The following is a 16064-nucleotide window of genomic DNA, read 5'->3' as shown; positions in this document are numbered from 1 at the left end:
ATTATTTTGCTTAGCCTGTTCCAGGCACACCATTCCAGGTACTTGAGATACATCACAGAACAAGATTACACTCTAGTAGGAAGATAAATAATGAACACAAACTAGTAAATTGTTTAGTATGTTGACAGTGACAAGTGCTGTGAAAAAAGAAAAGGGTGAATAAGGAGCTACAGGTGGGTGGAGGGGGAGGCATGTGGCCTTGGATAAGGTGGTCCTGGTGGTTCTCCTGGAGAAATGACATTGAGCAGAGGCCTGGGCAGCTATGGAGCCCCCAGGCCGTCTGGAGGGGAGCATCCCCGGGGGGACCCCCGGGGGTGAGGTGCTTGGAGCAACCAGGGGGCCTGGAGGGACCAGTGGGAGGGAAGCCAGATGGGAAGACTCGGGCTTTTACCCTGGGAAAAACAGGGAAACTTTTGCACAGGGAGATGTGATCTCCGTTTTAAAAGGACTTCTTTACCCCTAAGAATCCTGTTTCTTGGGCAGGTCAGCTAACCTCACTGATTTCAACCTGAAAAAAAAAAAAAAGAACAAGAAACCAATTGAAGAGGCAAAGCATTTATTTGGGATCAGAGAATTGCAATTTGGGGTACGCGTATTCAGGTAAAAACACAAATCGTGTCCTGCTTATAAGAGATGGCATCAAGGTTTTTAGTGAAAAAAAAAAAAGAGGACAATGAGGAAAGTTGTTTTTAAGAGGAGTCCACTAGCTAGATTTGCACTCCACTGATTAGTCAGGCAAAGTAGTCACCGGGTAAATCAGACCCTTCAACAGGGTTTTCTCATTCTTACTGACTTCTTGACATGCTGGCAGTCTGGCCTAGTTCATAGGTTCAGAAAATAGGATGCAAGGCAGTTCCTCCGGGATGGCTGCTCTGGCCCCATTTTAAAGGCCCCATTTACATCATTTTTGACGCCGCGCTGCAGCTCCTTCATCTATACAATGAGCACAATATTTCCAATCTGGCAATGTGATATTTTAAATTACAGCTCATCTTTGTAAACCATCTCACACACAGGGACTGAATAAATGACAGTCCTAAATCCAGTCCTAAAATCCTACATCCAGACTTTATTGAGGTCAAAAGGAAATGCTTCACTCACAAAGCCAACGTGCACCGTCAGGGTTCTGGGGATGGTATGTACACAGATGAGAAGATACAGGGAAGATGGATGCATGGATGAAGGACATGGTCTCCACCCTCACAGATCACTGTCTACCAAGGAAAGGGGCTTGTAAACAACAAATATGAGAGATATGTACCCAGAAAAGGAGGATGGGGCTGAATCAGTCCTGGGTCAGGCTGCATTTCCCCGAGGTCGAAAACTCTTGAAAGGTTTGTGGTTGGAAAGCTGGATCTGAGGCTCTAAACTCTGTCCTGCTGCCCTCATGCTCTTGGCTTCAGATAACTCAAAATCAACAGGAATTGCTAAACTGCAAAATAAAATTCTAGTTTCAACATGGCACAAGAGTTATACGCATGCTGAAATTTAAGTGATTTGTTGTAAATATTCGTGTTCTCATTTTGGGGTGCTCCTTGTTTTTGTGGTGCTCTATGCATATAACCATCTGGCCACTGCAAATTCAGCACACACAGAATGCCAGACAAAAAAAAAAACAAAGAAAGGAACGTGGATGGGAGTGTGTAGAGGGTAGCCCTTGGATGAGTAGCCAAAAGTAATGATGCTTAGACAGCACCTTGAGGAACTGTTCGTTGGCCCGTGTAGCTGGACATGAGATGAAACAGCCATATAATAAGATGAGGTGAATAAGGGCTTTCGAACTATCAGAATAAAGTCCCCCCAAATGGCAACCAGAGATGTTCCGCTTCTAATTTGTCTTGACAAATTGACTTTGACATTAAACATCAGTCGATGCAGAGGAAAAGATACTGGAAGGGAAGAGGCCAACATTTAATAGGATTTGCCTGAGTGTTGGAACTATAAACAAATGTTTCTCATTCTTTATGATTTAATTTAAAATTCAAATTTTCAGAGTTTCTAGAGTAAGCACATATTACTGTCATAATGAGAGAAAAACAAAGTTAAAATAAAAACTATTTGAAAAGGCAAAAGTCTAGAATAAAAAATATATTATCTGGAGTATTTTGGGGGGTTTCTTATCAGCATTGTGAGGACCCAGCAGCACCCAGCACAGAGCAGAAGAAAAGTCCCCAGCCAAGGACGTAGCAAAATAAAATTGTGCTGCTGCGTCAGGGCCCAGGCAGTTACTCTAAACTCCAGCTGGATTAAAGGAGATGCCTTTGAACTAGCACGTGGCTGAAGTGGAGACTAAATTTAGGGCGATATTTAAGGTGTTGGAAATGATAGTGGGGAAAAGGTAATTGAAAGATGAGCAGCAGCAGAATTGGAAAATCAATTATACCTCATGACAGGTTGTAATAAATTAGTTATCACTGCCATTGACAGTGGCCATTGTAATGTGTGTTCCTCATAGAGGAGTAGAGTAGAATCATTACGTAGTCCATTTAAATTCCCAAGATGTATTGTGAACCTGTAGCCTTCGCGTTTTTACTGTAAGAAACATATGACAGTAGTGATTTCTTTTAAGTTCTGCAACTTGGAAAGATTTTCTTCATTCTAATTGTTTTTCTATTTTTCAAATACTCTATTTCAAAAAGCGTATTTTATTTTTGTGATGGATAAAATCTTTAAAATCCTTAAGGAATTTTAAAAGTAATATAAATCATCTATAATCTCATGCCCTGATACAGCTAATTTCATTTTCACATATTCACTTCTAGCTCGGTTTTTTTTTTTAATATATACCATTGTACATAGTTATAATCAACATGACTATTTGGTTTCATATTTTAATTTTACTGAACATTCAAAAATACTTTCATACTATTGCATACTATTCATAATTATCTTTTTCGTAGCTGTGTAGTACATCAGCATGGTCAAATACTATAATTTACAGTTTCCTACTTTGGGACATCGAAATTCATACAAGCTGTCTCTCTACAATAGGCAATAATGTAATAAACATTATTACGTTAAGCTATCTTCATTTTCTTTTTGAAACTTTTTTCAAAGATAACTTCTCTGGTATAAATTATAAGATCGCTAGGGACTTCCCTGGCTGTCCAGTGGTTTGGACACTGTGCTTTCACTGCTGACGGCGCAGGTTTGATCCCTGGTCAGGGAACTAGGATTCCACAAGCCGGAAATCACTTTTTGCTACTGGCGATCTTTCCTGACTGACTTCTTTGTACATTTATATTTTGGATTTTGATCCATTCAAATAAGCTTCTTATACATTATAAATATTAAGCTTTTTTATACCTTTCAACTTTTTCCTAATCAGCACTTTCCTTTGCGTTATGATTTTGTCATTTCAGGTAGTAACATGTTCTGTCTTCATGGCCAAGGCTGTCAGCTGTCTCCTTTATAATTCCTCCTAATGACCCAACCTCAGGCTGTTACCATTTCCTCCACAAACAAAATAAATATTTTCTGCTAGGTTTTGACAGTTTGATCTTATTTTGGCCTCTGAACACGGGAGCTTCTTGTGTGTCAGAACAGTAGTGACTCTGTTGAAAGAAAACAGGGTCACAGCCTGCGAAGCAGGTCTCAGGTGGCTGAGGGGTGGAAAACAGTGGCTGAAATTCACAAAGCTAAGGCCTCCAGGCTGAACAAAAAGATGACAAAACCTGTTCCCAGGTCACCAGTTCATAAGAGACTTCTTTTTCTGTTTTTTTAAGATGTGATTATTTCCTATCGTCTTGGGAAGCACCTTACATTGTCTCAAACTGTGCAAAATACACTGATGGTACAAGGGGAAACGTGGGGATGAGCCCAATTTCTATGGCAGACTAGTCCACACACACCTGGACCCTGGCTGGGGGAAACCAGGGACGCTGTTTTCCATTTGCAGTCAGTGGTCCTTCTTGGCTGCATCTCAGAGGAGCTTTTATAAACACTGAGGCCTGGGTTCCAGCCAGTCTTGGGCACAGAGATGTGATTCTAACATGTAGCCAGGGTTGAAAACCATTGTAATCATTTCGTCAGGAAATGATTACAGTGTCCTTTTTCTCATAAACACCTGCATCTTGATGGCAAAATTTATAGTGGGAACAGGAAAACAGTCTTTGGACATAGCAGAAGTTTCCAGAATGCTCTCTTTACCGCCTCTCTATCATGTACTGTCCAAATGGTTCTTTCCAGAAACTATGGAATAGAGTTTCCAAAATGTGGGGGAACAAAGTATTTGAAAGCAAATCTTGAACAGAGCTAATGACTACGAGACAGAGCGGCCTGGGGGAGACAGAGGGCTGCCTTTTCGGCTGCTTCTCCTCCCAGCACAGACGGGGTGTGCACAGGACAGGCCCACCTGACACAGAGGCTCACCCACGGGGATCAGGGCTTGGGGAGCACCTCACTGCACCAGCACGTGGCCCTTCAGTGCCAGGTTTTTGTAGATTGGTGCCCACGTGAGCTGCTGTTCCCATGACCCACATTCCCACATACCCAGGGCAGAGGGCCAGTGCTGTGGTCGGAGAGCACAGAGCCAGCTATGGCTGGAAGCTCAGCCCCGCCTGGTGCCTCAGGGGCCATGCAGGGTTTTAAGCCTCTAGGAATCATAAGAACAACATCTGTGTTATTAACCTCACTGGAAAGAGTATGGACATCTCAAGATACTTATGAAACAGAAAGATGGCGTTTTTCCCATTTTTGTGGCTTTGAAATAGGGGGGAAATTCTCTAACTCAATCCTTACTTCAATACATGGCAGCAAAGATGTATTTCCTATTAGTTTGCTCTGACCAAACTCACAAAAAGAAAAGCTTTCTTTAGAGACTGAGAGCTTAATTTATGCCTTGAATAATTGAGTTTCGAGTGGTATAATAAAATTCCCTAATGAGACGCCTTGGCTACTGTGACAGCCATTCTCTGCCCAGCCTGTTCCTAACCAGGACGGAGAGACAGAAGGTCTTACTGGGGTACAAGATGGTTGGGAGGCGGGGTGCAGGATGGAGGTAGGGAGAAAACAGTCTTGTCATCATTTTCAACGTTCCCAGTTCCACATTATAGTGCGAACATTATGGTGTGACTACCTTTACTTTTGTGCTTATTGTGACAGCACCTACCTGTTGAAACAGTTTTCCACTAACTAACCTCATAATAATAAAAGGACCTGACTTTTACTCTATCTCATTATTTGGACTTGCATCATCGTGTTACGGTTGGTTATACTGTGTTTTCGAGTAGATGGGTCACTGATCCAGGCCTCGTTGGGTCTGCCTTCTTGTGACCTCCCCCGGGCCCCCAGTTTTCTGAGGCAAAAGCTGGGACCATGTCAGAAGCACGTCTCCCTAGAGTTCAGACGGAGAGCAGCCACATGGCTCTCTGTTGGAGGGCAGTGTAAAATACTCGTGAATTCTGCACTGGGAATGCTGAAGATTCCCCTGCTCAGTACTCCCTCTGGGGAGCTAATGTCGGGGTGTCCCATTGGGCTCCCTGTGGTGGCCTCAACCCCTCAGCCCCCCAGCCTGGACATGAGCCCCCCTTTCTCCCCGGTCCCAGGGAATGGGTGTGTCCAGGTCTCCTGTGAGGCGTGGACTGGGCCGCGATGGCCACGGTGACCACACTGCTCCAATCCGAGTCTCTCTGCACGTGGGGGTCACGTCCCTGGAGACCAGCATAGCCGTGGGCACAGCCAAGGTGAGGGAAATGCAGCGCAGGAGGAGGGAGTCTAGCTGCCAACAAGAGGGCCAGGAAGGGCGAACTGGGAGGAATCAGAGCCGAGACGTGGGGTTGACAGGGCAGCTCCAGAACCCAGCTGCCGGGGCTCAGGTTCTGATTCTGCCACTCACTTTCCGTGTGTCCTCGGGCACGTGTCGTAGCTTTTTGGCCTGACCTCCATAATCTGTAAGCAGGGTGGGGGCGGGGGGGTAATGCACGCCTCCTGGGGTTGGAAGCGATTAATGAGAGTTGTTGGGACATACTTGGATCTCCCTAGAAGGTGCCTGTTACTGTTACGGGCGGCATCATTACTGTCCCTGCGTGAAGAACTGGAAACCAGGAAGAAAAGTGTTCCCAATTCTTCTAGGTTCCTAGGGGTGCCTTAGCACATTGCTGCAGACTGGGTGGCTTGACACAACACAAATGTATCCTCCACAGCCCAAGAGTCCCCAGGTTTGAGATCAAGGTATCACCAGGCTTGGTCCCTCTGGTGTCTCTGAGGGAGAAACCACCGTGTTCTCCCAGCTTCTGGTGGGTCCTTGTCCCGAGACACGTCACTCTTGTCTCTCCTTCCATCTCCTCCGTGTTCTTGCATCTTTTCCTTTTCTGTCTTAATTATAAGGACACTCACAGGATTTAGGCCCCACCCTAATCCAGTATGAACTTACCTTGAACTTTACCTAAGTTGCATCTGCCAAAGACCCTTATTCCAAATAAGGTCATACTCTGATGTTCTGCGTGGACGTGAATTTGGGGGCAAGAATTATTCAACCCACGACCCCAACTCCGAGCAGGTTGGGATCAGATTGGAGGAAGAAATGGTGACCAGTTCCTGGAAGCATGTCGTTAAATCTTGGGCGTGATGTTTCTGTGCTGAAAGGGCTATGTTATGTGGGTGGTCAACCAAGCGAAATGGGCCAGCTGCCCTCAAGGCCGTCACTGAGTCAGAACCAGCTGTCAGGCACAGAGTTAACGGCGCCTTCTCCTTTGAACCGGGCCTCTTCCCTGGAGAGACGCTGAAGGTCCCCAGCGGCGCAGGCTGCACGCTGAGCTCCCCTGACCCACTGGCCACCCCCGCTGCCCTCGGCGTGTGCCGACACTGGGTGATGCCGCACAAAGGGCAAGGGCTTTGGGACCCTAGCGACCTGGATTCAAAGAACGTGCTCTGCAACTTACTAACTGCACTGACTGCTGTTGAGTCCTCAGGTGAGGCACTTACCTTCTTGGAGCCTCAATTCAGTGTCTAAAAACCAGGCCTATCATCACCATCCTGTCCAGTTGGTGTAAATAAGAAACTGGTATACGCAGAAGCTTCGTCTAAGTGCCTGGCATGCATTTCAGTGAGGGGCTGCCATTATGATTGTTATTGTGAGGGGGTGGTTCTGGAGAACCCCCTCAGGAGGCTTGGGGGCCAGAAGGCCAGAGGGACCACACCAAGAGCTGTGAAGATCCATCTGCATCCCTTCCCCATGCCACCCCCGCTCCCAGCACATGATAAACTCAGGAAACGCACAGTGAATCGTTGAATGGTGCACCAACTGCATTCCGGATGTGAGCACTGCTCCAGTGAACGGGCCTCCCACAGACTTTCAGGCCCCGTAATCCAACCAGGACAGCCCGTGGCAAAGTCTCCTTCTTTTGTGATGTAGCAGATGATCACTAATCAGGGCAGGAGACAGAAAGCAGTTTTAGCCCCTTATTTATGTCAACATTTAAAGAGGCTCAAATTATGGGAGTTTAAGGGTGGCCTAGTGTTAGGATTCCAGCAGGAAACTGCGATCCTGCAAGCTGCACAGCCAAAATAAATAATAAAAATAATAAAGAGGCTCAAATAATATTTGGAGGCTGCATGACTCTTCTCTCCTGAGTGCACTGTTGTTACTTTATTACTAGGATCATACATGTCCATTGTAGAAATTTTAGAAAATATAGCCAAGCAGAAAACAATAAAATCATTCTTAATCCCGGATAGAGATTGTTTCTTTAATAATATATTGTGACATTTTTCTAGTCATCAGTCATCATTTTTAACAGATTCTTAATATTCCATTAAGTAAACCTACCAATATTTATTTAACCTGCTCCTCGATACCAGGAATTTTAACCTGCTTTCAATATTCTGTTACTGAAAACAAAGCTGCAGTGATATGATTAGTCTATTAATTTTATAAATTCTTAGTAATTTGGTGTTTGTTGTAACCTTGCCTCCTTTTCCAAACTTTGCAATTAAACTGAAAGTCATTTTGCTCAGTTTATGGGAAACTGATTTTTTCTTTTTTTCTTTCTTTCTTTTTTTTTTGACTGCGTTGGGTCTTGGTTGCTGCACGCAGGCTTTCTCTAGTTGCGTAGACTGGGGGCTACTTTTCATTGAGGTGCACGGGCTTTTCATTGCAGTGGCTTCTCTTGTTTCATAGCGCGGGCTCTAGGTGCACGGGCTTCACTGGTTGCAGTACTCAGGCTCAGTAGTTGTGGCCCACAGGCTTAGTTGCTCTGCAGTGGCATGAGGGATCTTCCTGGACCAGGACTTGAACCCATGTCCCCTGCATTGGTAGGCAGATTCTTAACCACTGTGCCACTAGGGAAGTCCCGGGGAACTGATTTTCTTATCCAGTCCGGGAATCTGCTCTCAGCTTTGGCCGTGCTGTCCTCAGCAAGCTCTGTCCTGGGCTGCCCGTGCCCAGTAACCGACAGGGAGTCAGTGTTCTTGGATCCAAACACTTAGCACAGTCATTCAGGCTGTGGGGCTCCAGGAGTAGAGGCCTTGGACTTCGAGCTCTGTGTATACAGGCCAGTTCATTAAATGCCCAAAAACTGCTTTCCTAACTCCAAACAGCTGTTATTTAAACTCTGGCTGTTAGTTTCAAAAGAATTGGATGAAAGAGTATGAGTGGATCAACACAAAGCCATCACCTCTACTGGGAAGAAAGTGTGTCAGCAGCCCATTTCCCCATGGTAACAGCTCAGAAAGGCAGTCATGTCAAACCACATAAAATCAGTGAGGCTGTAAGAAAAAGAGAAAGAATAATATTGGGGAAAACAATTGGTTGGCCTTGTAAGTGTTGATTTATAAGCCAAGTCTGTGAGTTCCTCCCATCCCTACATGAGACCATTCAGTAACAAGTTTTAAATTGCTGCTGTGCTGTTACCTAACTGGCCCTTTTCTCTTGCAGCTGACACGGCACTTGGCACCGATGACGTGTATGATGACAAAGGATGCCAGTGTGACGTGTCCGTGGAAGACCTCACCCCACCACTGAAAACTGTCATCCGTGCGATCAGGTTGGTGAAAACCTCTGACAAAATGATTCTGAGACCTCCTTCTCATTATCTGAATCACTGTGTGGCTAAGTTCTCTTTCCTGCAGGTAAATGTCCTGGAATAATTCCTTTCTCATTTCCTATTCATCCACACGCCTATTAAATTTTGAAATAATTTCTCTTAATACAAAACTTGACTTGGTTCAACACGAGAGGTGTTATAAAAGGTGGGTGGGATTTGAAAAGCCAGGCCATGGGCTTCCTAGGTGGCATAGTGGTTAAGAATCCGCCTGCCAATGCAGAGGACATAGGTTCGATACCTGCTCCAGGAAGATCCCACATGCCACGGAGCAACTAAGCCTGTGTGCCAAAAAAAAAAAAAAAGAAAAGAAAAGCCAGGCCATGCCGGACAGATTACATGAGAATTGGCTTGCTGTGGGAATTTGTTGCTTTAAGGACATCTGTGTATAGACATAAGTGGATTTTTAAATTATTTTTATGACTTGATACTTCAGTCTGTGTTCTGTATTTCATGTCAAAGAAGAGCCCTGCTTTGCTTCTCAAAGCAGGTTGTGTTCTGAACACGGGAAGCCTGCGTGCTTTGCAGGGGGTTGCTGCCGTCATACTGAAATATAATTGTGAAGTCTGACGGTAACTCATTTCCTCTGCTGATGGCAGAAAACTGAGAGTGTGTCCAGAGCACGTTGTATTCATATTTCCAGGATCCGCTTCCCCAAATAATCTAGGCTCAGGACTAAGTGAACTGCCACTGTTCAGCCCACCCAGTTTAATCCCTTTGGGAGAATGTGTATCTGTCAGGGAATGCCAAGTGGCTGTTTGCAAAGAAATGCCTCTGCTCTTTTTGGCTTTTCCTGCCTTACCAGAAAGCCTGAGGAAAGCTGAAAATATCCAACCCAGGTTAGCTACCCAGATACTCGTTCTAAGCTCAGACATCAATATGTACTTCTGGTTTGAGCATCCTGTTAGACATTGCTGTACTCTGTGGTCAGGGCTCACTGGGAGAGTAGAGGTGAGTATAAAGATTTCGGTAAATGTTCTCAAGGGCAAAGAAGATCATGATATGATGAAACTGTGTACCCAGAAGGTGCTTAAACGTTATGTGTAGCAGCCACCTAAACAGAAGTGAAGTTAAGCCTAGTTACTTCCCTCTAGAACCTGCAAGCAACAGCCCTGTGGATGGGGACCGTCCTGTCCTGTGTGAACCGGGCCTCTTGTTTCCTCATGACTGTTACGGACACGCCTTGTCTTTCTCCCAAGTGTCCCAGTTTGGACAATTATATGATCGCCCTGCCCCTGGGGATCCTAGAAGCCTTGGGTAATATTTAGTCCCAGAAAACCCAAGGATATGTAGCAAAATGAGGTCTGCAGACTTCAGTTAAAGGGGTGGAAAGGATCTATCCTGCACCATCCAGCACTGTAGGCACTGGACACACGAGGAGATTCAAATTTGAATTAATTAAAATGGAATAAAATGTAAAATTGAGTTCATCAGTGGTACGGCCACATTTAAAGTGTTCAGTGGCCACATGTAGCTAGTGGCTTCCGCATTGGGCAGAGAAGACATAGTATGTTTCCATCATAGCAGAAAGCTCTACAGAACATTGCTGGCCTAGAGATGACCTCAAAATTCTTTCCATCCATTGCTTACAGCCAGCAGAGACCCTTGGTCTAATCTGCAGCAAGTATAGTAAAATCTTATCTAAGGTACCAGATTAAGTTTCCTAAAAGTCATACTTAACCCAATTTGTGTCATTTCCTGAGAACTGCTGAAGGTCTCTGCTTTTGCCTCACAACCTATACAAAGAATCATGAGCTGCAAGAAAGAAAACGAAATAAGTTTATTCTGCCAGGTCAACACTTTAGCAGCAGCTTGCAATTTACTTTGTTATACCTTCCTCTTGAAGCTTGACTGATTTTTGTAAAGTCCTTTGCAGAATTCCCTTGCTTTTCAGAATGCTTTCTTGGCTCTTATTTTTAACAGGACTTTATTATTTACACATCTTTCCTTTTTGTGGATTTCAGAAGCTTTCTGCTTGGTACTTCATAACTCTTGATGGGGTGTTTTCTTCCCTGTATCCCAACTCTGCTTAGTGGGTTTTTTTTTTTAATCACTTCTAAGTTCCATTTAAAATTGTTGGATTCTATAAAAAACATAATAGCTACACTCAATAGGTAATAACTTAATTGGAAATCTTTGACTCACAATAGAACTTAATTTCTAAAAATTAAGAGACCAGCCAATGCAATTAGCAGTTCTGAAAAGGATTTGCAGATATGTCCTTAAATCATATGCAAAAGTGCCCTTTTCCTGAGTTTAATTACATAACAAACTAAACATCAATTGACTAGAATGTTTTTGCCAGAACAAGTCCACTGCCCACAGCGTACCTGAAATAGGATTTTATATGCATGTTACTGACTGCAAGTGTGAACCGTCTATTACTCATCTCTAAAATGGCGAGTTTGTTTTCGGCGTTTTCCCTGTTCTCTTTTGGTTGTTTAGATTATTTAATAGGACTATTTGAACATGACTTTTGTCTTCCAGTAGCTCTTACAATAATAATAGTTTTTCCTAAGAGGCAAATTAAAATTAAAATATGTGACAGAAAATATGTATTCCACTTTGAAGATGACAGCATGGAAAATGATATTACATTCACAAAGAGTGAAGTAGGAATTCTTATTTTCAGTTATTAATATTTATTAAGCATCTGACACTTCCTAGTTATTTTTGAGAATAAATATTCTCAGGCAATGAGATGACTAAGGTCACTCCCCAAACTCATCTGGATTCCATTACCCAACTGCACTTTGAGACTTGTTTTTAATTAATGACATCACTCTTTATAGTAGCAAACAGCAGCTATTCTTAGACATTTCCAAACTATGGCTTAAAAGACAAAAGAATACTTTGTTTTGTATAGTTTCTCCAGGATTACCACAGATTATTTTCAGAATATTATTTAGCTGGAGTGCATGAAGTTGTTGGAAATGTGTTTTCAGACTCATCTCTGGGGGTGAAACTGAGCTTATTTTTAACAGAAGTTCTATATCTCATTAATGATTTAATTCAAACAATGTTAAGTTTCTTTTCATCCACTCATATAAATTAATTTCTAGATATAAAAATGAAATTAGCAGGAAAGTAAACAGATTGACAAGCAAATTGATAAACTTTTTTTGCCATTATTTTTTTAATTTATTTTGTTGAAGTACAGTTGATTTACAATGTGTTACAAATGGATAAACTCTTGAACATACTACGCACTCACTTCTCACTATACAGCTGACCCTTGACCAGGGCAGGAGTTGGGCCACCAACCCCACCCCATGCAGTCGAAAATCTGCATGTAACTTATATGAATCCTCACAAACTTAACTACCAATAGCCTGCACTGACCAGGAGGCTTCCTGATAACATAAGCAGTCAATTAACACATATTTTGTATGTTATATGTAGTATATACTGTATTCTTACCAAAAAATAAGCTAGAGAAAAGAAAATGTTATTAAGAAAATCACAAGGAAGAGAAAATACGTTTACAGCGGTATACTGTATGGTAAGTATGCTTACTAGATGAGTCGCTGTCTGTCAGCACCTACAATGAAATTGTCTTATATGGTACAAAACTCTGTAGATATTATATGTGTTACTAACACTGGACATCAAAAACCAAGAGGTAACGTGGAAGAGAAATTCATATTTATCTACTTGCATGAGATTCATGCACCAATAATGAAGACGCAGCAATATGATTGCTTCAAGGCAGTCCAGCTTATGCACTAATGAGTGAATCGTTATTGAAAATTTTGTGGCTCACAGTATCACACTTATATCCGTAAGACAGTATTGAAACAGTGTTAGATTCTTTTTAAAAAAAACACTTCCCTGTGGTGATAGGTTGATAAGCAGTTTCTCTGATTATGAGAGAGAGAGGCATACTGTACAGTAGTGAAATTCTTTGAAAGTAACGTTACAAATTGGGAAGAATAACATATTATAGATTTTATATTAAATATCACTCATGCCTAGGTAAGGATAGACTAGTATCTACATACATTTTATGCATGATGTGGCTAACTTTTTCTTAACGTTTTCAACATTTCCAGGCTACACAGTTCATTTGTTTTTTTTCATATTGTTGTGAATCGCCAAAATTTTTTCCAGTATATTTATTGAAAAAAATCCACATATAAATGGACCCAAGCAGTTCAAACCCGTGTTGTTCAAGTGTCCCCTGTGTTATGGTGTATTCAGTTGCTTGGGTTGCCATAACAAAATACCACCGACTGGGGGCCTTAACCACCAGAGGTTTATTTTCTCACAGTTCCGGAGGTTCCAAGTCCAAGGCAAGGCATCCACAGGGCTGGTTTCTTCTGAGGCCTCTCTCCTTGGCCTGCAGAGGGCCACCTTCTCACTGCATCCTTACGTGGTCTTTCCTCTGTATGTGTCTGTCCAAATCTCCCTTCTCATAAAGACGGCAGTAAGAGTGAGTTAGAGTCTGTGCTAACATCTCATAGTAACTTATTCATCTCTGTAAAGGCCAGGCCTCCAAACACAGTCACGTTCTGAGGTCCTGGGCTTTAACATATAAATCTGGGGGGACACGTTTCAGCCCATATGGAAAGACACCAGTTTTTCTATCACTGTTTAGAATATATTTTCTCAGGCACAGTATCAAAATTTTCAGATTAAAAATAAGCCCATCAATTACTTGGATACTCCTTGGCAATATCAGACATCTGGGAATGTCTGAAGAGATTGACTGGCTTGCCTTTCAGGCTTGCACTTGGCATTATGTAAACACAATGTAAGTGTGAGTCTTGGGCAAATTTTCTAGCAAAAATTAGGATATGCTCATGTATTTGAAATAAGTAAATTTTAAAATTCGTAGTCAGTACACCTCTACATTTATAAAAGGGTCTTGGAGTCATCATTTTTTAAAATACAAAAGAGATGTTTTTTTTTCCCACCGCACAGGCTGGATAAATTCTCAGATATACACAGCAGGACAGCACACGCGTGCTGTGTACAGGCCTGGGCGGCTGGGGAAGCAGCTTGGTCTTTTGGAACCTTGTTGGCGAAGCTCTCCTGCTTCTCACCAGTATTTTTTCATAGAATCACTACATCTAGGATCAGGGCCGCTCCTAATGAGATCCTCAGCAACAGTGGTTCTTGTTTACATAACCACGTTTTCTGTCAGTCATTGAGAAATGAATCAGAATACAGTGCAACCTGTTCTCCTTGTGAGGAGAACCAAAACAAGGCGATGGAGATTACTCATTTGTGCAGAAGAGGTGGCCCAGAAGCTGCGAGGTGTATCCTGTTCCTTAGTCTCCTGGTAGTTCTCTGCCATGACCTCCACACGCCCCCCACCCCCCCACCCCCGTCTTGCTGGACACGATCTCTTATCTCCTGGGCAGAACCAGCCTTCCAGGGAATCAGATGAATAAATGAGGTCTGGGGTGAAACTCAAAGAATCTTTTCTTTAATGTGCATTTTTTAAATTGAAGTATAGTTGATTTACAATGTTGCATTAATTTCTACTGTACAGCAGTGAGTCACTTATACTATATACACATTCTTTTTGATATTCTTTTCCATTATGGTTTATCACACGATATTGAATGTAGTTCCCTGTGCTCTACAGTAGGACCTTGTTGTTATTCCAACCTATATATAATAGTTTGCATCTGCTAACCCCAAACTTCCAATCCTTACTTGAAGTGGCAGCCTGACTTTACCAGGCCCCACTAGCTAATTCTACATGCCTCCCACCCCCCAGGGCTGCTCAGGAAGATGGTCCAGGAAACCCAGTGGCCACTGTGGACCTGGGGCAACTCACGTCACCTCTCTGTGGCGTCATGGATGACATGGGGCTGGGGAGGGGGTGGTGCTGACCTTTGTTGCGGTGAGGATTACATGGGTTACCACGTGCAGAACACCGAGTGCTGCGCCAGCGTCGGATCCCAGGGCTCTGGGCCACCCCACCCCCTGCCCAGCTGCCGCCCATCCTCCGCTCAGGCCAGACCCACTCCTCTCTGAGCTCCATCTGATGCCCTGCCCGCCATGTGAAAGGAGAGCTTCTTTTTCATATCTGGGGGTGCCTGCCTGCCTGCACCCCGCTCCCTGGAAGCGCCTCTTGTTTCCCCTGGAGGTTTCCTCCTCACCACGCCCTGCGCTGAGGACTCGCCCAGAGCAACGCTGCCCCTTGGAGCTGAAAGGGAGATTTCTCCACCCAACACGAGCTCCTCTGGGTGACTTGCTGACCTGCAGGCTCCTTCCCAGGAAGTCTGAGGACCTGAGAGGTGGACGTGAATCTCCTCTGCCACCCCCACCCACATGGGCCTCGGGACACCCTTTAAAGACCCTCCCAGGGGTCGGTTCCTACATGAAATAACATGTATCAATCAGCTTTTCCTGTGCATCAGGCTCAGGGGCAAATAATGAGGAAGATGCCCCTGCTCAGAGCAGGGAGGCACAATTATGTGGGTCCTGGAGTGTGTGTCCAGGCAGCTGCAGTGACCAAGAACCAGGGACTGGGAGGAGGCGCGGGGAGGACAGGCCAGACCACCCAGAGGCACAGGAGCTGGTCCAGCCGGCAGGAAGGTGAGAAAGGGGCTTCCACGTGCACTTGACGTGGAGACGGCGCATTGCTGTGAGTGTCATCTGAGGCGCCACCCAGCAGGCAGGTGGACCCCTGCATCTGAAGCCCAGGAGAGAAGCCTGGGACCAGGACAAACTTGGTGATCATCAGCGCAGATGTGGTTTCCAGAAGTGTCCCCGGGAGAGCGTGGAGGAAAGAGAGACGGTGGTCCTCACAGAATCTCCGGCTCAGGAACCGTAAGGAGCTGCCGAAGGAAGAAGGCGCTGGTGGAGACGGACCCGGGGCAGCCAGCCAGACGGAACCAGGAGATGCAGTGGAGGACGAGCCCAAGGACAGCATTGGGAACAGGAGGCAGGGTCCACTGTGCTTAAACGCTGCTGAGAGGTCAAGAAGAGAAAGAGTGAGAAGGTCCTTGGAAAGTGGCAACAAGGATGTCACCGGGAACTTTGGAGAAAAACTCAATAGAGGCAAAA

The 16064-nt window shown here is 44.3% G+C and overlaps 1 protein-coding gene across 1 annotated transcript in view; it reads left to right on the top strand.

The window, feature by feature from the left end:
• The window catches only part of KCNQ5 (potassium voltage-gated channel subfamily Q member 5), a 535817-nt gene that overhangs the window by 500907 nt on the left and 18846 nt on the right, over positions 1 to 16064 (top strand). The window contains exon 10 of the mRNA XM_057738358.1: positions 8876 to 8984. Within this exon, the coding sequence (XP_057594341.1) occupies positions 8876 to 8984 (109 nt within the window). The remainder of the gene's footprint in view (positions 1 to 8875; positions 8985 to 16064) is intronic.

Source organism: Hippopotamus amphibius, chromosome 6, assembly GCF_030028045.1.
Source record: "Hippopotamus amphibius kiboko isolate mHipAmp2 chromosome 6, mHipAmp2.hap2, whole genome shotgun sequence".
In the NCBI taxonomy this organism is placed as follows: domain Eukaryota; kingdom Metazoa; phylum Chordata; class Mammalia; order Artiodactyla; family Hippopotamidae; genus Hippopotamus; species Hippopotamus amphibius.
This window is presented reverse-complemented; position numbering and strand designations above follow the sequence as displayed.